The sequence below is a fragment of the Atractosteus spatula genome, chromosome 18 (genome assembly GCF_055471065.1).
Source record: "Atractosteus spatula isolate fAtrSpa1 chromosome 18, fAtrSpa1.hap1, whole genome shotgun sequence".
Taxonomy (NCBI): Eukaryota; Metazoa; Chordata; class Actinopteri; order Semionotiformes; family Lepisosteidae; genus Atractosteus; species Atractosteus spatula.
Window position 1 is genome coordinate 7,345,267 of NC_142723.1, and position 27,483 is coordinate 7,372,749.

Consider the following 27,483-nt stretch of genomic DNA (forward strand, 5'->3'; position numbering starts at 1 on the left):
TTATTGAAGTTGTCCAACATGGTGTAAATCCTGTGGTTTGTTCTCACTGCAGGGAGAAGCATGACGAGAAGAACCGCAGTCTGGCCAAGAGAGGCCCGGGAAGGCCCAGGAAGAGGAAACACGGTCTCTGTGCTCTTTCCCCGCCCGCTGGAAGACTGGACACTAAGTGTGGAAAGTATGTGCTCAGTCATTGCTGACCCAATAAAGACCAGCTACTTTTTAAGTTGGTGTGAAGTTAGCCGTTTTGTGGCAAGGCGTGAAAGGAGAGAGAGTCGTCTGGGGTAACCTGATTTACTAAGTTCACCTTGCCAAGTAAATATTGACAGGAGCAATCTGAGGGATTCATAAGGAAGTATTTTATTTTTACTAAATGTTCCATAAGATGAGCTCAGCTGGTTCCAATTCCTTTGAGCTGTAGTCCTTTTGCAGCTACCATGCTCAGCATACGTAGTGCATTACTTTATTTTTCCAAGTATTTGAAACCCCCAAATAGAATGCCACATTTTTAAAAATTATAAAATTATATAAATGTAATGTAAATCAAGAAAGAACAGTGACAAGGTCACAGCCAATCATGTTAGAACTATCCAAGTTCATAAGCCAGCAGCCATATCACCCTACAACTCACAACTGGCAACCCACTGGAGCTCAGCAGGTGTGAGCCTGGTCAGTACCTGGATGGGAGACCTCCTGGGAAAAACTGAGGTTGCTGCTGGAAGAGGTGTTAGTGGGGCCAGCAGGGGGCGCTCACCCTGCGGTCCATGTGGGTCCTAATGCTCCCAGTATAGTGACGGGGACACTATACTGTAAACAGGCGCCGTCCTTCGGATGAGACGTAAAACCGAGGTCCTGACTCTCTGTGGTCATTAAAAATCCCAAGGCGTTTTGCGGAAAGAGTAGGGATGTAACCCCGGCGTCCTGGCCAAATTTTCCATTGGCCCTTACCAATCATGGCCTCCTAATAATCCCCATATCTGAATTGGCTTCATTACTCTGCTCTCCACCCACTGATAACGTATGTGTGGTGAGTGTTCTGGTGCACTATGGCTGCCGTTGCATCATCCAGGTGGATGCTGCACACTGGTGGTGGTGATGGAGGGGAGTCCCCATTACCTGTAAAGCGCTTTGAGTGGAGTGTCCAGAAAAGTGCTATATAAATGTAAACAATTATTAATTATTATTATTTGAATCCCCATTCTTTTGAACAACAAAAAGACCATCCTACTTTTTCAATGCTCGTTTTGCAACGAGTGATGGAGAATGGCTGGAAATGGCTGTTTCACTCCTCCTCGCAGGCTTGGGAGGAGTCTTCTGTTGTCCGAAGACTCAGAGACGGGCGAAGGAGGGAGGAAACGATTTCGTGGGACAAACGCCGAGGATGACGAGGATGTGGATAGTAGACTTGGGACATTAAAAAGGAGAAGCAAGAGCTGGAATGACCAGGAGGTGTCCTCGAGCTGCTCTCAAGAGGTTAGCCTTTTAGCCTGGGTTTGTGCATGCTTGGTGGTTTAATTTCTTTTGAAGGGAGTGTGGTTTTCAATTAATACTTTTTTCTACTTCCGTTTACTAGAAGTGTGAAAAGCAAGGCTGCAATGTGCTTGTTTTGCTGTTGTCGCACTCCAGTCATCCAAATGTTTTTTTTCTTTTTGCAATCTAATGAATGTAATGTAATCGTTCCCCCAACAGGTGCAGTTAAAAAGTAAGAAAAAGAAGAGAGTGAGTGAACAGGAGCAGTTAGCAACCAAACTGGACAAAGCCTTGTCTCTGACCAAACTCAATAAACTGAACAAGTCCCCTTTTAAGTTTGTAGATGGCTCCTCAGGAAAATTGAAAAGCAGCTCGGGGAGCTGCAACAAGCACATGATGTTCCACAAGATGGAGATGAAAGGCAAGGAAGGCAAGAAAAACCTCTCCAGAGGTCTTGGCCTCTTGCAGAAACCATCCAGAGGTAAAAACAAAATGGCCGCCAAAACAAAGAACATGGACCCTGAGATAAAGGTTAAAGGTCAGCTGAAAGCGTCGTATTCTCCTGCTCGATCTGAAGTCAGCAGTTACTCATACAGTAAGTTTAAGCTCTTCAAGAGGTTGTCTTTTTTTAATCTGTTGAAGGTTTTCCTTTGGTTCGTTTGCACAAGACCTAAAGATTTATGTGTTATAGGAATAAGAACGCACAATTTTCTTTGGTTCAAAGAATGTAGTTATAAGAAAATGGAGGGTAATGCATCACTGCACATTCCCGATTTCTGGTCATGTGCCTTCTGACAATTTTTTTGAAAGATGTATGATTTTATCCTTTATCACTGTGCAAGTGGTATCGCAGTGCACGTTTGAATCTTTGCTGCTGCTGCACTGTTTAATCATTTACTCTGAGATAAATACATTTCATTTTATTCTATGTAGTCAAATGTAGTTGTCTTCAACTTCAGTAATTTATCTCTGATTGTTCTTATTCTTCCATGATCTAAATATAATATTGATGAACATGACTGAATTTGGTGTGGTATAGCATACTTTCAGACTTTGGAGTACATACTAATTTAATGAAATACTCAAAATAAATGTAGTACTGATAACCCAAATTAAACAACAAAGTAGAGAGGTGTCCATGTTGGTCTCAGTTGGTCAAAGTGCTTTCTCCAGTTATCCAATTGGTGGTAACCTGCTTGTACTTCGCTGCAGAGCTTAAACAGCTCTCTAAGCGGGCAGCCAGGAGGAAGCTACATGTTCCTATACTCATAACCTATGAGTTAAGCTGTAAAAATTAATGGTTTCCGCATGTGTAATAGAGCAAAGCTCTTGGTTCAGTCTTTTTGACATATCTAGCTTGATTGGAAGGTGAAGTATGTGTATTTGTTTTAGCTCTAATGTGTGAAATGTACTTTGTAGCTCTTGTTTATTCTGCTTGTACTGTTGTAAAGAAAGGATGCATTTTTAGTATATCGTTGATGTGTTTTGTCTTAAGGGGATGTCCGGCATCACTGCACAAATAGTGATAGAAGCAGAAGGGTCATGATGTGTAACTAGGGGAGAGTTGCTGTACTGTCCCATTGATACGACGCCTGTCTTTGAAAACAGATACTGACTCGGAAGAGGAGGATGAATCGATGAAGGAGGGATGGCCACTGCACTCCATGCTGAGTATCCCAGCAGGCAAGGCCCGAAGGCCTGGCTTGTACAGTTCTGTGTCCAAGAAGAGCCGACAATCGTGCAAGAGAGGCTTGCCATCAGGAACTCTCAAATCAAAACAGGCGGTCAGCAAGAACAAACACAAGCACTTTGCTTTGCTGCTTCAGGAGGCAGAGGCCCGGTCTTCCTTCAGTGACTCTTCGGAAGACTCGTTTGACCAAGGTTACTAGACCAAAACCTCGATACGTAAAGAAAAAAAAAAAGATGGTAGCCCCAATTTTACTCCTTCCACCCCCAACAATGGTTGTGGCCATCATTGGTGGTGACCTCAATCTAAGGCGGCCATCTTTAATGTTGGCAGCATAGCCTGCCATTTTCTCTACCTGTATCACTGTGATTTATAATATTGGCTCTTTTTAGAGTCCCCCTTATGATTTCTTTTATTTGATTTTTCTTTTTTTTTATTCCTGTTTTTGCTTGGCCTTGTTCAGAGGCGTCAGTGGAATTGTAAATTGGAAAATGTTGTGTGGGTGTGTGAATAGCTTGTTCTTTGTACTGCGGTTTGGTATCAAGCTTTATTAAACATGTTGATTTCATTTTTAACTAAAAGAAAACAGTGTGCTTTGTCTCTCTTGCTGTGTCTCCTGTTAGGTTATTAGGTTGCTTCACTTCATTCCCAAATGCAGTTTACTGCTCTGTTATTCAAATATCCCTTTTTGTTAGACATTTGATAATCCTATGAAGTTCCAAGCTGAAACTGCAACACTGTTTCAGTATTGGTCAAAGCAAATTTATATATTGTGTGTCCAATCGGAAGATGACCTTTTGTATTGTAAAAAAAAAAAATGGTCAAAAAGAAAAATTAAAACTGAAAGCAAATTCTTACAATAATGAACACCAGTGGTAAGACAACTAGCACTGGTAGTAGGCAAGAGTTAAATTTGATTATTTTCTTGATGTTCTGGACACCCTTGCTTGCTGAACACTAATACATTTAACAACTTTTTTTTTACTTAATTCACTACAGTAGTAGCACATTCTTCTTTTCATTTAAAAGGGGAGGAACGTGTGAGGAAAAGCCGAATTAATGAGTACTTTGCCCTTTTGCCCACGTGTCACAAAACCCAGATTATGCAGATCAGCATGTAGCATGGTGCTAGTTATCTCAGCTGCTTTGGGGCCATCATCTTCTAGTGCAAAATATCGTAAGAGTTAGGTCAAAGTAACCATATTTTAAGTCATGTAGATAATTGTTTTTAGAGAAGGGTGCAAGAGAATTGAGGGCAATATGAAGCCTATCGGCATGTTTCATAGGTGACATAATGGGTGTTTGTGATCCTGTGGTGAGCTCCCCTACAGTAGAGGTGCTTGGTACAGCAACTGGTCGCTGCTTGGAATGACTCCAGCAAAGTTTTTTACTTGGATTGTCGGACTGCTCCTCTTTGGTCATCATGAAGGGATATTTGGACAATAGGGTACCTAATGGCTTTCCCTGTTTACTAAACAATGAATAACCTAGCTTTTCTAGATTGCTTGCTTTCTCCCTGCAGCTGCTTGGCCACCCCTCCACCTCTGACCCCCTCCTCCTACCCATGATGCTTTTGAATGTCTGTATCGGTCTATGCATTTGCTCATCCCTCCGCAAAAAAAAAAGAGGCAAAGTGATTGGCTGGGAGTAGGGCAGACAGCTGCGCAGCACGAGGTCACTTTCCATGTCACCTGAGCCATGACCATTGCTCTGTAGGTAGGAGCGTCACCCTTTTCTTGATGTAAGCTTTTGAATTTTAACATTTTACTAATCCCGCCTCCCCCAATGTGCGCGCACATTTTACCTCGCAGAAGAAAAGCTGAAACCTGACTTTTAATATTCCATGGAGCCTATGAATGAGATGTTTGCACAAATCCTCTTGAATTTGTTTAATTTTTCAAATTTAACCTTGCCAAAGTTGTCAAAATGCCATGGTTATTTCTTTGAATAAGCATTCATCAAAACCGATCTCTTTGGTATTCGAGAGGGCCTCCATGAGTCCTTAAATCCGGTTTTAGGCAGGGATTGGAAATTGTCTTTCTACCATGGCTAGGCACAAGAGCCCGAAGTTTACACCCATCTTTGAGATCTTATCCTTTACTAATCCCTTTCTAATTAAAATAGAGACCTGAAGAAGTGAGTTATAAAGAGCAGACAGGAACGCGGTGCAGAGACTGAACACTCAGAATGAGGAAATATGCTTTTTATTCCCTCTGTAAAGATTCTAAGAAGTGCCGTCCTCAAAGATGAATAGGAATAAACACTTTAAAATATGGAATGTTTTGGTGAAATCCCTGGGGTATTTCCTTGTTCAAGAAATGGCAAAGTGAATGGGAGAATTAGGATCACTTTTGTACATTGTTTTTCTGGGTTGCGGGCTTAAAAGCGCTAGCTAGTCATGTATTTAATGAAGGTGAAATATTAATTTCTAATTGAGAAGATGACTTATACCTTAACTGTTTTTAAACTAAAAGGTCTGTGAAGTTATGGTCAATTTGCCTTTATTTCACATCATAATCTTCCCCATAATGGCTCTGTGCATCTTCATACACGGTGTGAAAAACTTCATCACTAATTCCTAAATGCATCATCCTGCGTCCTACTGCCAGCAGACCAATACAATTTTAATTTAATGCTACCAATGAAGATCCTAAAGAACTGGGTTAGGAGTCATGGGTGCTGGACAAAGATGGGGAATGCTCTGTCAAATAAAGGGAGCCTGTGGTTTTCTCCTGTAAACGGGTTGTGGTTTCCAAGACTGAGGTTAAAGAAGGCTTTACTGTTTGCACAGATTTTGTCTTCTCAAATGGACGTTTGAAACGCTGCTGGTGGGTTTCTCCGAAAAAGAGCATTCATCTTGGAAAAAAATGTTTTTTATATTTAGATTTGAAGTAAAAACACAGTGGATTTCCAGCAGCATGACCTCAAACGTTATTTAGAAGCATTTATAATTATGACTTGAAATGATTGAGTTTCAGTGTTTTGTTTTATAACAGTAATTTACAAAAGTAGATGGGGGGGGGGTGTGTTCCTCCATGTGTTGTAAGATCAGCCATGTGCAAAAGCAGATAGAGACCTGCATATCGCAACCTTTTTTGTAAAGGAGTTATTTGGTTCAGTATCCTAATGCAGGCAAAGTCCATGAGCATGAAAATTGGGGAAACAACCACTTTAGAGTGTGATAAGGTGATGCAATGTTTCTTCTCTGGAAGCTAGAATGATACTTTCTCCAGTTCCAGCTCTTTAACACTTCCAGTGATTCAGTTGATGCAGAGGCCCATCAGTGGCTATAAGTTAGTCATTTTTGTAGGTTCATCCCCATTTGAAGTTTAAACAGTGCAAAGGACGCTAAACCTCCATATTGACCAGAGCACTGGTTTTGAGTTGATATAATATTTTAATCTATTCATGATGCTTGAAATAATGCGCTGCCATAAATATCAATGTAAATCAGTCTCGTAATCTGTATAACTGGACTTCATTATTTTTGCTGAATTCCTTTGCCCTTCTCAAACACAAATTCCCCCCCACTCACTGTGACAGTATTAGACTGTGAAGCATGATACATTTTTACAGGGGCAACTGTTTTAAAGAAATAACCATGGCTAAAAAGGCCAGAACTCCAAAACAACTCTCAGATGTATAGTACTCTTCAACTGTTCATTAGTTTGCATTTGAAAGGCACTAGGAATGATAACTAACAAAGACCCCAGAAGCTGTGAAGGTCTGCCTGCACACAGCCTGCTTTGTTTGCTGTAGGCCTGCTTGAATTTCCTTAACCATATATATATATTTTAATTGTTTTTATGTTTAAGAAGAATGTGCTCTGTCAAAATCATGGTGCTTCAACTTAATTGGTTTTTTTTTTATTCCAAACGTCTCCTGCTTTTAAATCCTCTGTTTACTTCTCACATTAACCTGTACACCTTCTGCTTATTAAATGCTCTAACCAGCATCTGGCTGCCAATAACCTTGAATGTCGTGTTCTAAGATGTTTTTCTGTCTGTGTCTATTAATGTGTTTTTCATTAGCTAATGAAGCTAAATGTGTGGGATCTTGGGTTAGTGCTACTTATTGTTTGTAGCATCCAGTCCTTGAAAATGCTCGACAGCTCTTTCCCCACCCTCCCCACTTGTGACAAGCTTCTCTTAGAATTAACTGTTAATAATTTATGTCTCCTTTAGTAAGGATTTCTGCTTGCAGCAGATATGTTTTTCTTTTTTTTTACCCCATTGTTGTGTTCATTCAGCTAAATCAGCAAAGAGTAGCACCAGCCTTTCTTGTCAGGTCTTGCTTTATTTGTAGCTTTGCATCACAAGCCTTTTACTTTACAAAGATGCTGAATAGCATGCACAATAAAATCCTGCTTTAATTCCCCTTAATTCTGTTGTATCTACTAGATGCTGCCCACCCTGCTTGTCACACTGTTTCAGCATTGAACTAAGCTTAGTTCTTGTACTTTAATCATTTTTATTGGCAAGATAAACGCCTGTATAAATAAAGGAACACTTTATCCGGGCTAAATTTAGCTTCTTCGGCACCAGATTACTTTGACAGATGAGAACCATGTTGACATATTCAGTGAGCAAGTAGCCTTAAAATGTCTGTGGTAGTATGACAGAAAATGCATGTGTGTTACATTATTGTAGGCGACATTGTGTTTCAGTGTACATCTGTTCTGCATGACTGTATGTGTTTGCATGCTTCTTTTTTTCCAAGAATACTCTTTAAGCAAATCCAATAACCCTCATGGCAAATAGTAATCTGATCAGTCAAAACCAGTTTAAGATTGGATAGAGCTACATGCTGCACGAGTTGGTTTAAAACAGAATTTTTTTCTGAGGCAAATCTTAGCTGTCAAGAAGTATTTCAAAATGCCAGTCTTAACTACTGTTAATTTTTTCCTCAAATGTTTTATTTTTGTGGATAGTGATTCAGGGGAAGTATAACGATCCCCACTGATCCTTTTTACACGTAGGTGTCAAATTGTAAAGCTCTTTTGTGGCATTTTTACGCTTCTCTCTCAAAGTTTAAAATACAATCTGTCTTAAGCCGACTCGTGTGCGTTTTGCATGGACCAGCCCCCTTCTGTCAAGAGTGCCTTGTGTGAATTTTTTTTTTCTTCTCTGTTGGCAGATTACACCTCTGAGAAAGAGGAGGATGACGACGAAGAGTATGACTACGAGATGGAGAGAAGTGATGGCCTCTGCTCTCCCTCTCTGGATGAGAGTGGGTTAGGGCTGCTCGCTCGGTTTGCCGCCAGTGCCATGCCCTCCCCAATCATCTCTACTCCTCTCTCCGTCGTTCAGTTAGAGGCCAAACAGAAAGCTAAGAAGAAGGAAGAGAGACAAAGCCTTCTGGGTAATTAACAACTCGCATGCCAATGAGAATGTGCTCTTCATGACATGTAAACCCTTCTCTTTTGCCTTGGTGATCAGATTTCCTCTGCTCGTTCCATACAGCCAAGCCATTTGATTTCTGTGGCCTTTGGCATGCATTTCAAAACGCTGGCTTTCATTTTCATCTGCGTCCTGCAGTCTTTTCGCATTATTGTTTCCATTTGGAGTGGGCAATTTTTGTGTTTTACCAAATGTTGAAAGCAAAGTGGGGTGTCGGGGGGGGGGATCTACAAATTTCAGAGAATTCTGTACTTCTGTGTGGCACATCCTCATAGAGAGAGAAGCTCAAAGACAGCAGTTTGGTGAGAGAGAGTAATGAGCGTGTGATGCTGCCAAACATTTGATCACGTCTGAGGCAGACGTGCCTCACATTAGCAACCAAGTGTATGTTTTTTTTCTCTCAAGCTCTGTACCACAACGATAGCACATTCATTCTAAGTAAAATGAATGGGCTAAGGAAATAAACCTGTACCAGATTGCACATCTGGCTGATGAATCTTGAATAAGTGCTTCTGACAGGGGGGAGAAAGTACACAGTTTATTGAAGGGCCAGTAAGGGATCTGAAAGCTCCATGGTTCCTGAACAGTGCAGCTTGTGCCGATCAAATAATGCCTGGGAGCCAATACACTGACCTTTCCAAACAGATGGTCCATCAGTGAAGTCACTCTCCAAAACAAGGTTCTTATGTGTTCATAGCAGAACAGCTATTTTCTGAAGCAGGCTGTCGCTTTTTGCCTTGATTCTTCAGCATGCAGGAGGCAGTGTATAACAAAAAAAAAATCAGTGCGCATTTCTTGTACCATTCATGTCTAGGGGAAAAAAAAACAGTTTATTCTCTTTTTCTTTAGCTGAAGCGGCACTTCCACTACATAAAAAAGCAAATTCTGATGTGGTGCACAGAGCCCATTGTAACAGCTATGGCTGGCTTGCACTGCGCCCTTTGCAGTAGCATTGAGTTGGCACTCTCAACACGGTTTGCAGGGACGCCTACAGGGTGATGGTCAGTCTTATGTGAGCTCATTTGGCTTACAGCGATCTAACACAGTCAGAGCTGTAGTCACCAGAAGGCGCACAAGACAGCCTCAGAAGAGAACAAACCCGACTCAAAAGTGAATCTGCCTTTCTGTTTATTGCCCCCAAGAACATATGGAAAATACAAGTTCCAGAAAGTTCAAAGCAGCACGTTTTTTTCATTGAAAAAAGGAAAGGTGAAAAGTGGCAAAACAATTTGCGTGAACTTCTCTCCCCAACTGGTTTGGACTCTTAAAGCAGTCGTGATAGCTAATCTGTTTGTCTTTAGCTAATGAATGAAACCCAATTCCCAACCAACAGGCAAAGGGGATTTCTGGGCTTCGTTTGAAAAAGCCGTCAGGTGGAACGGCTGTGCGTCTGCCTTTGTCTCGGTAGCAGATGTGCACGAAAAGATCGTTGCCACTCATTTTGTACATGAACAGATTGTTTGCTTTTTTCTAATTCTGAAGTTAAAAAAAAATCAAGAAAACTCTTTGGCGGTGGGCTGTCTACGTGTTGAGACGGTTTGCCACCTTTGTTTTTCCTTTTTCAGTCAGGGTGCTTTTGGAAGCACCCTTTTCGTGACACCTTTCTTCTTCGCTCCCGCAGGAACGGAGTTTGAATACACGGACTCGGAGAGCGACGTCAAAATCAAGTCCCCTTCTCTGCTGCATGGCAAGAAGGCCGGGCCAGAGCCGTCACTGCCCTCGACGGGAGATGTGCTAGAGGAGGCAGGCCCCAACAAGCTCAAGATGGCCGAGAAGGGCAGGAAGCCAAAGAAGGTGAAGTCTCCCAGGGAGTTCAGCTTCGACTTCGGGGCTGAGGGCAGTGACGAGGACCGCTGGACACGCCGGAGGAGCGAGAGGATCTTCCTCCATGACGCTACTGTTGCCACCCCTGTCTCACCATCAGGCAGGAGCCCTACGGCCCCCCTGCCCCCCAAACCTTCTCGCTTCCCCAGGACTGTGCCGCACAGCCCCAAGAAAGAAGCCGGCAAAGCAAAGGAGGGAAAAGATGCTCCTAAGGTAAGCTTGCTCTCTGAGTGTCGATCACTCTTACAATGCGTTTTTGCTCTTCACATACCACCACCCGCTGCCTCCAAAACAACTGCTGAGCCTGGGCTTACATTGCATATTTCACAGCAGGTGTCCTACAAGGCTTCATAGTACAACAGGCGTCCAACCGAGCATAAATTGGAATTTGGAATGATCCAGGCTGAGATTTGCCAGTGATAATTTTTTTTAATGTTCCGCCTCCTACCTCTCACTCCCTTTCCTCATCCCCATCTCACCTGGGACACAGTAGAAGTGATTTCACACCATTACCGAACTAGGTTTAAGTTGTTTGTGCCACCTTCCCCACAAGGTTTTATTTAGAATCAGTTTACTATTAGACCAAGCACGCCTGCCAACATGAAGAAAATATTTTTCCCCCAGCCAGACCTATATAGTGATATGAAATGACCAAGATCTGTGCATTTGAAACCAAGTGGGGAAAGGAATTTTAAACGAGTGTTACCAGTTTGTTTGTCTTTCGTTATATCCCTGTGGCTTATTAATAAAAATACATTTGCACACAGTTTGTCTGGAAGCAGTGAGTGACACTCTTCCCTGTGGATCCTCACTTGGGCCTGTGCCATTAGCTTTCCTTTTATATTTTTCAGAAGAAGAAAGGTAAAGAGAGTCCTCTGTGTTTGTCACCCCCCCAGCTCTCCAGCACCCCCTCTGAGGGGCGGGCGTGCTTGCCCTGTCCCCCTTCAAGCCCCGGGAGGAGGAGCAAGGGGAAGACCAAGGCCAGAGAGGTTAAAAAGGAGGTAAAGTGCAAGAAGTGGGCCGTGCAACACACACAACCCCAGCCAACAGACAGCCCCAGTGCTGCTTTTGTATTACACAAAGCACTGATGTTAAAATCGAGGTTTGTTTGAACTGATATCCAAAGACGAGATTCCCCTTCTGGAGTCCTGCACAAAACGTAATGTCCAAATAAAATGTAAAGCTGCTAGCCTATAAATATGTGGTACACCTAATCGACAGCACAGTCAAAGCGCAGAATGGTAGAGACCAAACCCTTTTCTGATCTTGAAAAATAATGCGTCCTGACCTGTCCTTTGCTAGGGCAGTGGGTGTTTGGATGAGCACTAAAAACCGATCGGTCATCTCGAATGAGCCCGATCAAGAGTCCACAATTATTTCAGAGAGTTTTGCCAATGTGCAAAGTTAATATACTGAAAAGACTTGCGGCTGCAATTGCTGACAAAGGTGCTTCTGCCAATTATCGTGTCTAGGGGTCTCACCATATTTGAGTTTTTTCCCTTCGGTGGTTGCTGACATTTACCGTGCCTTATCTTACCCTGGCAAGTTTTAGTTAGGAACGGTCTGAATACTTTTGCAAGGCACTGTTGTAAGTATTTTGTCCATTAATATTTTTAACAAGACTTGCACTGTTGAAAATGAGGAGAGAAATGAGGGAATAGGGTCTTTATATTGATTTTTAGCGCTTTTGGGTTTATTTAAATATTATGTACCTTCCTCTCATGAGTTTCTGATGCATGCCAGAAATCCGCCCCCTTAAAAAAAGAAGAAAAACGAACATGCACAGTGACTTGTTACCACATGCCAACTACAGAACCTTTCTTTGACTTCGCAGGAGAAAACGGTCCTTTAAAAATGATTTCCTGAACTTGAGTGTTCCTGATGTGCGGCAGGCTGAATTAAAAGCGTCTATACCCAGCGTCTTGTGTTTGGCAGATCTGGACCCAGTGTGTTCTGGTGTGTCTTCTGTCCAGCAGGCCCGGGGGAAAGGAGGGGCAGTGAGCAAACTGATGGAGAGCATGGCCGCCGATGAGGACTTTGAGCCCAGCCAGGACAGCAGCTTCTCCGAGGATGAGAACGTCCCACCAAGTGCTCTCACAGACCGGCCCAGCACCCCTGGTGAGCCTGAGTCTCCCGTGCTGCTCCTCTGAATGCCAGCCACACTGAAACCCCATTACACATCATTGACATTCTGAGCCTCACATAGAGTGGTGCTGCAGCTGTCTTGTCTCCTTTTGTTCTATTATTTTACACTGCTTGCATTCCAAGGAGTGTTAGAAAACTGTTCGTGCATTAGCTACAGCTAGGGAGAATGTCTGCGTTTCATATCAATTCAAAATCAATGGACCAGTGTTTATTTTGTGCATGTTTGGTAAAAATATGTTGACACAAGCTCATGAAGAACCCCTCATTAATAAACCAACCAATCCCCATACTAACGTGAGCGTCCAGGCGTAGATTCGGTACCACTGGAATGTTAATCGCAGACGGGTGTCAAATTTGGATTTAATTTGAAGGCGCCTGAAATAACTGACCTGCCAGGGAAGTCTGTTTTACAAGTTCATAAAAAAGCAAGAGGGGCAGAGTTCAGAATACAGAGGCCTGGAGGAACAGGGAGAGCAGCCTTTTGAAAGTGGATTGGAGATGCCCCCTAGAGGGCTGAGGGCTTCTTTACACACCGGGACATCCAGGCTGTGGCGCTGTAATTTGTTGGTCTTGGTGCTTCGGGGCAGATGGGCCCTGCAGGCCCAGAGGTCAGTTCGGAAACAAGATCCCCTTTGTACAGTCAGACCATTAGCAAGACATTTGTCCGCTTCTCAGCCTGAGTTTCCCCCCTGTCTTGCAGCCCCTCGCAACTGTGTCATCGACAAGGACGAGCTGAAGGATGGCCTGAGGGTTCTCATTCCCATGGACGACAAGTTGCTCTACGCCGGCCACGTCAAAACCGTTCACTCGCCAGACATGTAAGCTGAAGGAGATCCCCCACAATGCCCCATCAGGTTGACTGCGTTTGGCTGCCGGTTTCTGCAAGCGAGCTCTTCCTGCTTCTGTACCAGGGAGCAATTAGGATGAGGGGAAACGCTGAAGCGAAATGGCTTACAGGCGTAAGCAGGAAAAGGCAGAACCTGCTTTAATTATTGGCAGTGCAAGCTGGAGAGTTCATTAGCTGTTCAGAAAACCTGTCGAGAGCTGTGTAACAAACTCGCTTCCAATTCCACACGTCCAGATGCAAACGGAACAGTTGTGCCTCTGATCTGCCGCATTTTTGGGATATTGCGTAGCCCAGTCCGGAGGGATTTCTGAAATTTTTCTTTTGTGTCTAATAATGGGCAGTTCTTTTCAAGATGCTTGTTGTAAGATATGATATTGAGGCTTGTGTAATATATCCTGAAAATGCATGAGCAGAGAGAAGGAGGATGAGCAGCCTTTGATTGCTCCTCTAAAAAGTGCTGGAACATTGAATGTGGAACTAATACAATAATGCAGATCTCTCACTGGACAAGGGATGTTTCTTAATTCATTTCTTAAACCAGGGATGGGCAATGCTGGTCCTGGGAGGCTGGTGTATCTACAGGTCTTGTAGGTATCTTCAAAGCAGCAGCACCTGAAAAGCTGGGAGAAGCTGTTAAACTGGTCCCATTAAGCCAGTAACGAGCTGATTTAAGTCCTTAAAAGCAGAGCTCAAAAGAAAACCTTCAGACCTGCCAACTCTGCACAATCAGCATTTCCCATCCCTTTCTTTAGCAGCCCAGCCTGTTCCAAAGTTCCTGCATACCTCAAATCTCCTGTCCCGCACCCCATAAAACACCAAGTTCTCCTTGTGAACTGTGCAGGAGTTTACCTTGCCCTCTAGGCAGCCTCCTAATAAAAGAGGCTTCACACCTGGAATACAGTGCTTCTCTTGGCACACTTTAAGTAGCAGATGTAATTGTGAAAATTTTAAGAGCTGTGACTTGGCTAGAATCTGGCCATTATAAAAAGGAGCATGTGAGCTTAGATTAGTCTTTTCCACTAGGCTGTAGTGTAAGTAGAACCAGGATTGTAGCACATTTTTATTTTGAGCTTGTTTTAATAATGGTATGTTTCTCTCATTTAAAAGATATTTGGATTTTCATTATATATCTCATAAAGATGGTGGGGGCTAGATTACACCTTATTAGAACACGAAAATCATATTCCATTGATTGAGTGCTCCACCAGAATCATTGAACAAGTTAGTCTTAACTTTATCTACAAAGGCTAAGGGACTATGATTACTTTAAAAAGGAGGTTTGACAAGGTCATAGGTGATTTGAGGCAACACACTGTGATAGCTTAATATGCTATCAAATGAGGACAGTGACCTGTGGTTTAATTTAACAAGGTGTGAAATTTCTCTGAAAGAGACAATTATAGCTTGAATATAAGATGAAAAATTTGAAAGGTATTCAACTGCATTTTCACTAAGAATTCCACCTCGTCATTTCCTTGTACCTTTAAAACCTTGTGTTTGCAGTCAAAATTTGATTTTACTGCTTTCTTTTATTTACAATATACTTCTTATATTTGATAAGTTTATTCTCCACTTCTTGGGCTTATCTGTTTGGTAATCATCCATTTTGTGTTTTTAAATCAGACTATGTGAATCTTCACGTTATCCAATCCAACCAATATCTTATGCCTCAAAGAGTTCGTTTGTATGTCATTTGTATTTTCCATCTCGCATGTTTTTTGTGACTGCTAAAACGGTTCTGAAAAGAGTACATATCCCCACGGAAGACTGAGACAGACTGTACTCAAAAGAATATTGAATGTTACAGTTCTGCTACAATCTAGCTGCACGTTTATATATCACATTCTGCTATTCATAAAAACACTAGGTGTGGGAAGGATTAAAAAGTCATTTAAAGCATTGAAAGACCAAGTGGTTACATTTTTTGTTGAGATGACATCCATGTGAATCTGTGTTTTTATATATGTGTGTAGTGTCTTTATTAGTTTGTCTCTTCCTTAGTAGATGAATGCATTAGACCCCTGTCTCAGGGAGAAGATCAATAAATCTGCAGGCATCAAAAAGGAAATATCTACAAACTGTTGTTCCCCTTTTGGAGTCCTTAATGAGCTGGCATTAAAAAGATCAATACTGAATTAAAACTCAGAACTCCGTGGAACAAAAGCCCTCCCTTATCTCTGCCTGAGCCTATCCTATCACAAGTGTCCAATTGAAAGTTCACAAGGGGAGCCATTGCCAGGGGCTTTATTGTGTGTCTTATATCCGGTGCTTGCTGATGACCGTTAATTCTGGGTAGTGGTAAACTAATTTCAGTTTCTCTTCCCATTTCATGAGCTTCCATTTATATCTTATTTTAAGAATAGAAAGTTATTTTACTGTATAGGAGTTACCTTCACATCAGAAATAATAATAATAATAATAATAATTGCTTACACTTATATAGCGCTTTTCTGGACACTCCACTCAAAGCGCTTTACAGGTAATGGGGACTGCCCTCCACCACCACCAATGTGTAGCATCCACCTGGATGATGCGACGGCAGCCATAGTGCGCCAGAACGCTCCCCACACACCAGCTATCAGTGGGGAGGAGAGCAGAGTAATGAAGCCAATTCATAGAGGGGGATTATTAGGAGGCCATGATTGGTAAGGGCCGATGGGAAATTTGGCCAGGACACCGGGGTTAACATCCCTACTCTTTTCGAGAAACGCTCTGGGATTTTTAATGACCACAGAGAGTCAGGACCTCGGTTTTATGTCTCATCCGAAGGACGGGCGAGTTACGTTGATATCTGTAAAGTTTGAAGTTCAGTATTTCGAGAACTAGCACAGAAGTGACGAAGTTAGCATGCGTTGTCCTTATCCTAGCAGGATGGATCCCGTATGGAGATTTATATTCGTTGTGGATTAGTCTCTCATTGTGAAGCACCTTGCGCAACTGCTTCCAAATCATACCATCTGGAAATCCCAGTTTGTTTCCCACATATATAGTTTGCAAAGCAAACAGCTTGCTTTTAACTCCCGTGAGTGTTGCACCTCCAATCGATGTATTAAAACAAAATCAACATTTAATATATAATATTTAATATAATAAACTTATAGCCACTGTTGAGAACAGAGTATCATTTCATTATTAATAGTGACATGCATAGTCCTTGCTTAATTAAATGAGAATCTGGCTAATTTTCTGGTGCTTTAGCTCTGCATGTACTGGCCTGGTTCAGACTGTAGCTTCAGTAATGATTCTCAAAGGACAACTCCCGATTCCTATTGAAGTTTCTTTCTGTATTCCATGCACAGCAGCACAGTTTTGCTCAGCTTACTGAGCATCTTACTGCAGATGGGAATTTTTGCAAACCCTTTTCTGGAATGGAAATGTTTTGACGATTTTGGTGCTTTTCTCCATGATGTGCATGAAGGTCGTGATGACCTACTTTTCCGTGGGATGGAGAATTTGAATGCATTATTAATAATCGCAGTTACTAGCATTTGTGCTGACCTGCTGTGTTGTTATTTTATCTAATGTCTTTGTTACTGCTGCTTTAAATTCTGAAGATGAATCGGTCTTGAGAGAGTTTTTTTTTTGCCTGAAGCTACGTTTAACTTTTTGCTTCAATGATCATTACGGCTCACATCTAAAACACGGATTCCTGGCTAGCTCAGTGCTGCCACTTCTGGGTGTGATTGGAATATTACTTAACCCTGCCCATCCTGTTAATCATTGTACTTCATTTGTTTATGTCACAGATCAATATTCTGGATAACAGATTCTTGTGATAGACCTGCCACATGCATTCATCATGTCAGTAAGGTATTTAGACTCTGGAATTGTGTCTATTTTAGAAAACGTGCTTTAAGACAAAACCCACCTGAATATACATTGCTTATAGAAATTATACTATCTATACTGTCTTAAACATACTTCACATTTTGCTGTACTTTGCGCCATTATTTCTCCTTGTATCCTGACAAGTGCCCCGGTCCCTGTCGTGAATAACATCCCCATGATACGATGGTGCTACCATCATACATTGCAGTGGGCATGGTGTTCTTTGGGTGATGTTGTGTGCTGGGTTTGTGCAAAACGTAATTCATTGCATTTAAGCCAAATAGTTCCATTTTAGTTTTGTCAGGCCACAGTAGTGTTTGTCATATGTTTACAGTATTACTGTAAATGCTTGGTTAGTGTTTTTCTTCAGTAATGGCTTCCTTATTGTCTTAAATTTGTGGAGTGCTTGGGATATTGTCATATGCACTTTGACCAGTCTAGGCCACAGAAGCCTGTAGCTCTTCCAAAGTTGCCATATTCCTCTTGGTAGCCATTCTGATCGGTGTCCTGCTTGCTCAGTTATCCAGTTTGGAGGGGTGGTCTGTGTTTAACACCTTTCATTTCTAAATAATCATCTTGTTCATGTTCCAAGGGATATCAAGGCCTTTGAAATTTTGTATACCCATTCCCTAATCTGTGCTTTTCCACAACTTTTTTCTGTTTTTTTTTCCTTGGTGCTCACAGCTTGAGTCTTTGCTTTGAAGTGCACTACCCAGAAAAGAGAAATTACCAGAACGGTTGAATTTATCCTTAAATCATGTGATTCAGTACAGTCTAGCACTGGAGGAGGCCAATTAACTTGGTGTGTGGTTTTGAAGTCAATTTGTCACACCTGAGCTAATTTAGGATTGCTATTACAAGGGGGTGGACACGTATCCAACCAAGCTATTTCAGTTTTATTTTTAATTAATTTTCTTAATTTGTAAACATAAATGAAAAAATATTTTTAATTCCGGGTGGTATAAACTTTCTTTCCACACTTAGTTGGCTTATAGAGATCTGCTGTGTGTCATGGCCCAGTCACTTTCTAAACTGAAGGGAGACAGAGGTCACTAATCACTAACTAAATGAGTCTGATGGTCTAGAGCAAGACCCTAGTAAGCATAGATCAGAAGCACACAACCAGCAGACTGTGTTTGTGTATCTGAGCTCACAGAGTGAAATGGCCCAGGATGATGGACCACTCTAGAATTCTCAAGAGTTGTTAGATCCCCAGTGTCAGGAAAGCAGTATTCTGGATTTGCCAGTTTAAAAAGTTGAGACGTTTCTCCTAAGGTGCAGGTTTGGATCTGGGATGTGTCCACATAAGCAACAGTGGATCCATGGCGTGGATCTAGTCGACTAGTGCTGTTGAATAGAAAAGTCAAAAGAGACTAATTGTGCATTGTGAAGCCCTTAGGACGATGACACTCCCATCGGTACTTACGATTTTCAAGTTCCCTGTGTCAGGAGCATCAGTGTAGCCAGTTTGACTTTTATTCAAAAGCGTTCCTAAAACAGTGGCTTGGATCCAGGATTCAACCGCATGCAGCCCTCAACTAGAGTGAGATACATGGCACAGATTTAATGGGCCTAGAATTTCTCTTCATGGGACCACCCACAGATGGATGGCCTGGCTGCATTGTGGATTAAATGGGAATAATTTCCTCCTCAACCTTGCGATTGACTTACATTGAGCTAATTTACGCAACAGTCTTAAATTTAAGCACTTTAGGGAAAAGCTAAGGGAGATTTTAATTTAAGGTGTTTTTGATAACGTGCTGAGGGACTATGACATGCATGAAAGTGAACAAACATAAAGAATGTTGACTATTTTATCACTATTTTATCACAAGTTTCAGAAGGTTTGGTAATTGTGTCTGACAAGCCATTAAAAAAAAATGGGATTATGAGGCTCAGTACCAAACTGATGGGCTGCTAGTCATTCAGATCCTAACTCACACACAGACAGATGCTGTGTAAGCAAGGCCTCAATCTTCTTGATAAGGTTTATTTTTCCTTTGGGAAAAGTAATCCAAGTTAAAACCCCTCTGACAAAATGAGCTCCTGGAAACCTGTAGGCCCAGTGTTCCCTTGGTGACGGTACAAGACGACTGTTTCATCGGGCGTCCAATCCATTTCATTTTCATGGGAAACGAAGATTTGTGAAGAAATGTAGCCAGACAGAAGACATCTACTCTTGTAAAATGAAGACATTTGTGTATCTATCATTATATTTATAATATAAATATTATCATTTATAATTTTAATGATTATAGAAGAGGTACAAATATAACAGGAGACTGCAATCCAGTATAACAATGTTGGTTTTCAAACACATTGAAAACAAGCAGGAGCTTAAAGATGCATATCATCCAATCTGGAATATACGTTCGCTCTTGTTTGATTTTTTTTTCTCATTTTTGTCATGTAAAAAGTGGGGTTTCTGAATGTGGAATACCTGCTCGGCAGTGGGTTCTGCTAATGAAAAACCGCAAGATGTGCTGTTGATCTGATCTGCACTGCGGAGTAACAGAGCTCCCTGTTGAATTGCATCAGTGCCTTAAAAGAACATGATAGTGGCAAGCCGTTCATCTCCCAGAGCAGTAAGATCTTAAATTACCCAAACCCCTAAGACATAACTGATACTCAGTACCTAACAATTCCTCCAGCTTTCAGAACTGCAGTCCAAAGAGCCAACAGTCATGGACCATGTGGACTGATGCCAGTGGTGTATAAGCTTAAGGAAGCCACTATCAACATAAAACTCTAAATCAAAGTAATGGAGCTGTCACTGACTGACAGATGTCTCCTTAGACTGGTGTTTGACATCTGCAAATCAGAGAAGCTCCCTAGCCATGTCCTTCTGATGTACCTTGTTCATGTGACAATTAGGAAACCTGCCAGAAATAAGACTTTATGATGAAGTTCTTCATCCCTTTATCTTCCAGCAAAGTTTTTTCTTTGACTCCCAGAACATCTTGCAATGTAATGCAAATTGACAACTGATTGGCTTCAGACGAGGAAGAGTTGTGCTTTCAGAGCCCAGTCAATATTCCCCCAGCTTTGCTCACGAGACAGATGTATTCCTTGGCCTGATTTCCTGTAAAAGCAAATCTTTGTTTTGGATGTACTTCTCCTCACAGCATTGTCAGTGGAAGCGAATATCTCTTTTAAAAAGAAAGTCTAAAATGTTTAAAATGTCTTTAAAACAAAATCTCGTCTTACTGTACAAGAAATCTGATGTTTCTGGGGGGAAAAATGAATCGGGTGAAAACAGTAATATCAGTGAGTGATACCAAAACATAACAGGTCCCTGAGGGAAGAGTTAGGCAAGGATACAGTATAATTCAGCCTGTGAATTTATGCTCTAAGTTTTGAAATAAAACCAAAAATAACCTCACCTGCAAATTGATGACAACTCTCACATTTTTCCCTGTGATTTATGTGTATTTATAAATATTTCTGATGACTCTTCAGTATTCTCATTTGTTAAAAAAAAGTAGTGTCAGGGGTTTTTGAGAGAAAACAGTTGTCTTAAGTTTCTTTTTTTACTTCTCCTACCCAATCCGTAATCTTCTGAAGCTGGTTAACAAAGAAATAACCATCAGTCTTGGGGATGAACTTATCAGGCAACTCAGTGTTTCAGTAAATCTCTGAGTCTCCCCCTAATACCCAGTAAGATCTTGCCCTCTCGGGGAACGGCTGTACGTGAACAAGTTGCCAGCACAAGTGAAGTGCTCTGGGGGTATTCTGCCTTAACGTTTCAGCTCAAAGGAGTGTTTGTTCCTTTATAGAGCTCCGGCTTAGCATTAAACCTGTGCTGGAACCTTCTAGTTCTGCCCTTGTTTAAAATTTAACTCTTCCTATCCCTAATTTAAAACAGAACAGAGGGGGAATGAATGGCTTTTCTGGTATGGTGGTTGGAAGTGTAGCACTCTGTTCTCAGTCTTGTATGAAAGACCATCATAACCAAAAACATCTTGGCCTCGAAAAACTTGGTGTGAGCTGTGATTTTTTTCGTTTGCACACCTCATAACTCATTAATGTCTGGTTTTTCATATCCCAGCCAGGCACGTTGGTGTTGTCGGTGCGGTGCTCCGTCTGAAATGAATCTGGGATTTGTGTTTTTTCAGTTACAGGGTCGTAGTAGAGGGGGAGAGAGGAAACAGGCCTCACATCTACTGCCTGGAGCAACTGCTACAAGAAGCAGTAAGTAACCCCCTTTTCTAAGCACATAGATGACAGAGATGTGGATTTGTCCATTTCAGAAACCTGCTTAGCTACTTTCCATCACGGGGGGGGGGGGTGGTGATTTATAGTGTGGGTGTGATCTAAACAAAAAGATTCCTAACAGTCTATGGAATTAAACAAAACATTAAATTTCAACTCGGTAACCTGCATTTCTTAGACAATTTACCTCATCAATGTCACTGGCCTTTTTTGTTGGGTTCCCAATATTGTGGTCGTGACAAAGATTAGTAACATGGAGATTTGGGGTAACCTGCCATCCTAAAACTGAATAGCTGTTCATTGAAATGCCAGTATAGTAGATATATAGTCTCTTTAATTATATTAGTATTATGAAAAGAAATTCTAGTTTGCTGCTTTTAAAGGCATTTGTACATGTATCACATGGGAATTTAAAATGTCCCTACCGAATTGAGGTACAAAAGGTACTAATTTAATACAGACATAATTGTATAGTGAAACCAAGATGTTGAGATGTTCTTTCAGTCATCTATGATTTTTGTTTATTTATGTTACCCTTCTCTGTTTAGCCATATTTATGAGGAAATGCCCTGTCTCAGAGCTTGTTGATCGGATCAGAGCATTATTAAACTTCAAAGTGAGTCATCCCTAATAACACGTAAAGGACAAGTCGCAGCCTCGCTAGGGTCTGATTCCGTATTCTGTGCTGTAAGCCTTTGAATAATTCTGTGGGCTTCATCAAAATCTCAAGTTCATTTATGCGGGAGCTGCAGCCTATTAAGTTTACAAAAGCTGTGCGCCTGTGACCCTTTGCTAATTTAAAATAATGCATTCCGACAACCTTCCCCAGATTATTGATGTGAAGCCTCCTTCTGTGAGATACCTTCCTGAAGGGACCAGAATTGCTGCTTACTGGAGCCAGCAGTACCGCTGCCTGTACCCAGGAACAGTCGTTAGAGGTAATGGGAAGTTTCTGAACGTTAAAAAAAAAGCATGCTCTTATTTTTGTAATTATTCGTCCGTTTTCAGTGTGTGTCTTCCAGTGCCCTTTACAGGTCTTTATGGGATGTATACAAGTGTTGAGAGTATATGTAGATAAATTTTTAATATGGGCTTCCACTTGAGGTGAGTACAAGGGTTTTATTCTGATCTTTGTCTTTAATACATTCTATGTTTTCTTATTGGGAAGTTATCCTCTTCATAAAATACTTCTTGGAAATGGTTGCTTGACGGACATTCCATATTTTCCATCCCCCCCCCACCCGAGCTGGACTCCCGTAACTTTCACCATTTTTTTGTAAAAGAAAAGGTATGCTAACAACCTCATTAAACACCCAGCCAGCCAGAGGCACAGTGACATGGGGTTAAGGACTGTGTGGTGTGCACAGTGTGGGCCTGGCTCTGCAGAGACTGCTCGGATTCTTTTACCTGGGGTGGAAGGGTTTTGGAAAATGGTCAAAAAACCTTTTTAGAGCTCAGGCGGTGGATGGGCCTGAGAGAAAAATAAAACTTGTGTAGTGCCTCCCTTCATACAGCGGCCTCTGTATTTCACATTCGTACTCGGCAAAATGTTTTTTTCGTGCTTCTGGGAGAGAGAAACTGGAATTGCGGCCCACAAAGAGAATCCATTCATCATAGTCAGGCCGAGATGGGAATACCGAGCTGTTACTGCGGTTCTGACTGAACATGTATTGCATGGGATAAGGGGGGATGCTGGAAGGCAAAAACGACTTTTTAAATCAGCTGTGCCTAATTTTCCCCATGGGGGATCTTTAGACGGTGAAAGAGCTTTTGTAGAGGTTCATCCATGTACCAAGTTTCAATACATCTCAATTCAAGCTGTATACTCGTAAAGCTCAGAGGGACTGCAGATTGGATGGTGATGAATTTATTTTGCATCTGCTACCTGAAGTTCCTGACTTCAGTCCGTCAGTAGAGCCCAGCAGTTTTAGGGCAGGACTCAGGAACCCTGCTCCTCGAGAGTCACAATACCGCACCATTATGGGAACCAAAATTAGCAATTTTTGAAGATTTGTGAGAGATCAATTGAAATGATTTGTTAGCTCTCTCGGACCAGAGTTTTTTTTTGTATTTGATCAGTAATCTCCCAATTGTATTCCCAGTCTTCAGAAAGTGCTGATTTAGGATGATTTGTTTTAGGGTTTTCCCACAGCCGAGGGATGGAGATGTCTACTTTGGGGTAGATTTCTAACAATTCTGATTCCTCACTTGGGTGGAACTAAATTCAGGCTATAGGGACTGGATGTATGTAATGGGTTTAATATCATTTGCTGTGGCAGACAGATTTGATTCATGTTTGTAATGTAATTTGATAAATGTAGTTTAAGCAGGTTGTGCACACCATAAATTATAAAAGAAACTAGGGATAACCATTGTCTTACTTATTTTAGCATTATGAACCATAATTATTTTAAAATATCATATTTGGGATTATGTACACTACGTAGAACTCTAGATCTCTGTTCTGTTCAAAAGAATATTGTAGGGACAGTCATACAATAACTGGCAAAAATAAATGAGCGACTGTATACTGTACATCTGTCCCTTGCTATATGAACATTCGATTCTTCTGACTTTTGCAAGCATCTTAAAACCCGTTTTTTTGCAGTGAACAAAGCCGTTTTTGCTACAACGAATGCGCTTCCCTGGTGATCTTGCTAATCATCCTCCTTATTTTTAACATCCAGTCTGCTAAACATGTTGCCAGTGCTTGAGGTGTTACAAGGAAAAAAAGGGAAGTATTTCCCTGGTTGGAACACATGAAATGATGGAGAGGTTTTAAAAAGGCGAGTGGTTGATAAGATTTCAAGGCAATGCAAATCGTAGCTGCGCTGGGTATATGTTCAGCAGCTCTTTTTTTTTTACATATTCGGTCTCGTTAACTACTGCACTAGTTAAAGGAACTCATTATCATAAACATGCAATAGTATTCTAAATTTGACAGTTCAGTACTCTTAAGATGACACTGAGTAATATTGGGCCATCTCAAGAATGAGTTGTAAGCTCCTACATGCAAAGTAATAGTAATTTTTGTTGTATGAAATTTCACATATAGTTTCTGAGACGGATTAGATGAGTTGCTTTCATGAAGTGAGGAGAAGTTATCAGTGTATGCATATCAACTGGTAAACTGCAGGCCCAAAATGCCAGTTTTACAGGTTTTGGGTTTAATGATGAGAATCTCCTGTAAGCTCTGCTTGAGGGACTGTGGTGATAAATGAGAAGCAGTTTTCCTTGTTTTGTATTTAGCAGAGCTTTAAACTGGAAAACCAAATCTCCAAAACATTAAAGGGGCGTTGCGTGACCAGAAACGCCAAAAATGCAGAACACTTTGCTAGATACCAGTTATATAGAAACAGGAAAAAATCATTACGGCAATTATTGCTTTTTCTCTTTGGCAATAGATACCTGTTCAAATCAAGTATGTCAGCTATTCTATTATTTCTACACAACAATATGAGTTTATCTGCTTCTTGCGAACCAGTAACATAAATATGTGGCCCTTACTTACCATTGCTATGTCCAGAAATCTCCTTTTGAGATAATAAAAAACACCAGAGATTGGAGGAAGGTCTGTGACATCATCAAACGGGGACGCTGTAGTTGGATAGAGGTCGAGAACCACAGGGAGCCTACAGTGACATCACCAAGGGTGTCTGCTTCATATGTGGGCTTTCCGTGACTCTGACCGCAGCTTCTACATGTGCCAAGAAAATGGGCATGGCGAACTGGATTCGGCCAATGGGTCGCATGCTTTACACTCCTGGTTTAGAGAGTGTGATTGACATTTGTTGAGTATTTAGTGACTCCAGGAGTTTAAACCTTATAAAGCCCAAAGAAATGCTACAGGCTGAGCTGTATATTTGCCACCTCCTAAAGGCTTTTCCCATTTCCTGTGGTGTTAGGAAGCCCAGATGTGGACGAGGACGATGATTTGATAACGGTGGAGTTTGATGATGGAGACACTGGGAGGATACCCCTCTCTCACATCCGCCTGCTGCCTCCAGACTACAAGATCCAGTGTAGGTGTTCCGTCAGTTGGTTGAAGACAAATGTTATAACCCAATTCTGGTAATCAATGCGCAGTTTCTAAGAAACAGGATTTATTCCTGGTGCTTAGTCTGTTGGACTTGGCTTTTGATGTGTCATGATGAATGCTTCAAATGTAATATGTTTCCCAAAACTGGTGCTAAAGTGATGTTGGTTGCTGTGGCTTTGCTTGTTAGGTCTGTAGGGTGAATGCTCTGACAAAAGTTAAAACAGTTGGAGAGAAGCTCTCTGCTGATAGTCTTCACAGAAAATATTTAGAATATACGTAGAATATTAATTTATTCCTTTGGCTCACTTGTGCCTTAAAGTATAAGGATACAGAGGCACCTAAAGAAGTATGCAAATTTCTATTAAATTGGAAATGCAAAGACAAGTACATTATAGCTGAATCAACAAGGTAAAAAATGCAGGCTGTTCTCGATTTACATGCTTTTAATATGTACATTAAAACAAACATGCATTAGGACTATTAGTTCTCATTTTAACATTCTTGGGTGCAGCTAGAAACTCTCAACTTGGAGGCGTGTTCACCACGATGAATGGGCAGTTTTTGCCTTTGTATTCTTTCAGACACTGTTCATCTCCCATTCTCTCACAATTGACTAAGTACATGTATTGTGTAGTTGTTGTCTTAGTCTGTAACTTACGGTTATAATGTCTAAAATCTAAAAATCAATAAAACCCTAAAACTATGAGCTACTGTGTGAAAGAAATCTTAAGGAAATTCAATGCAAAGAATTTGAAGTCAGGGTTTAAAATAATCAGCCTTAAAATTTTAAAAATCAAACTATTAAATAAAGAGCTCAACAGTTAATAATCAATTAAAAACCTATGTAAAGAAATAATAATTTGTAGTGTTACTTTGATTTAAATTGTCCAGGAACACATCTGCCATGTAAATCTAGAATTGTCTGTACTTTCTGTTCTGTACTCAGACTTATAAGATCCCTCACTTTAACTGGGTGTAAAGTAAAGCACATACATTTTTCAAACGAGTGGGGGCCATTTGGCCCACCTTTCTTATTCGATTTTTGCCATCTAATTGATCTGAGAATCTCATCCCACTGTGTTGTGAAAGAAGTGACAAAGTGGGCTCCAGGGGTACGGTTCAGCAGCTTGTTCCTAACTCCAACAACCCTTTGTGTAAAGACGTACGTCTTGCTTCCAGTTCTAAATGCGGTTTCCTTGTTTTCCATTTATGTCCTCTGTTGTGTGTTTCGAGGCTGATAAAAAGTATTGTGGAGCTGCTGCTTCAACGCGCTGTGGTTAGCCATTTCCTTTGTGGAGGTACCACTTTATGTGGATAAGACGACAGCTGTTTAAGTGCAGACCTGGCTAAGCTCTGGCGTGTACTGTTAAAATATCCTTCTAAGAGTCTGAACTGGCTGTTGTGAAACAGGTGCAGAGCCCTCTCCTGCCCTCCTGTTACCCAGTACTAAAAGGCGCAACAGGAAGTCCAGCAAGGATGTCGGGGAAAACAAAGAGCCCAACCCTCCACCATCAGGGGAGGCTGCTCCAAAGAGTCGAGGCCGCGGGAGGAGGCCCAAGCCCAAACCTGGTAATTTTCTTTCCGAACAGAAGAAGCAAACCGACTAAAATCAGCCACGCTTTATGAATACCGTCAACACTGCTGACGTGCTCAGCTTTTTTTTTCGTTTTGCTTCACGTAAATTTACAAGGGACGAGTAAATAACTGTTTTTAATAACTGTAGTTAAAACTCAAATCCAAGAAGAGTTAAGAGCTGATGCCAGACTTAATAAAAAAATACATAATGAATGGTATCTTTTTTTCGGCTGGGAACTCGGCTACACTGTCTAATCTCTCATCTTTGTAAAAACATTGGAGTCCGGGGACTCTGTTGTATAATGAATTTTTATTCATGATAACAAAAGGAAACAGTGTCCGACTTTGAAATGTTTTATTTGGCAGAAAAAAAGTTAAAGATGGTACAGTGAGAACTCTGGAGTGAGAAAAAACAGGGATTGTTCTTTTGAGCTCACTAATTCATTAGTGTCTTTCTAAT

The 27,483-nt window shown here is 41.3% G+C and overlaps 1 protein-coding gene across 7 annotated transcripts in view; it reads left to right on the plus strand.

Moving 5' to 3' along the window:
- The window catches only part of tnrc18 (trinucleotide repeat containing 18), an 85,441-nt gene that overhangs the window by 48,971 nt on the left and 8,987 nt on the right, over positions 1-27,483 (plus strand). For 3 of the 7 annotated variants that reach the window (XM_088937061.1, XM_088937064.1, XM_088937063.1), the window contains exons 14-26: positions 53-175; positions 1,296-1,470; positions 1,687-2,062; positions 3,076-3,348; positions 8,291-8,515; positions 10,175-10,590; positions 11,229-11,378; positions 12,351-12,495; positions 13,223-13,340; positions 21,313-21,388; positions 22,239-22,347; positions 25,315-25,431; positions 26,859-27,017. In XM_088937061.1, coding sequence (XP_088793187.1) covers positions 53-175; positions 1,296-1,470; positions 1,687-2,062; positions 3,076-3,348; positions 8,291-8,515; positions 10,175-10,590; positions 11,229-11,378; positions 12,351-12,495; positions 13,223-13,340; positions 21,313-21,388; positions 22,239-22,347; positions 25,315-25,431; positions 26,859-27,017 — 2,462 coding nt within the window. The remainder of the gene's footprint in view (positions 1-52; positions 176-1,295; positions 1,471-1,686; positions 2,063-3,075; positions 3,349-8,290; positions 8,516-10,174; positions 10,591-11,228; positions 11,379-12,350; positions 12,496-13,222; positions 13,341-21,312; positions 21,389-22,238; positions 22,348-25,314; positions 25,432-26,858; positions 27,018-27,483) is intronic. The other 4 variants (XM_088937065.1, XM_088937066.1, XM_088937067.1 and 1 more) reach the window with 4 other exon arrangements.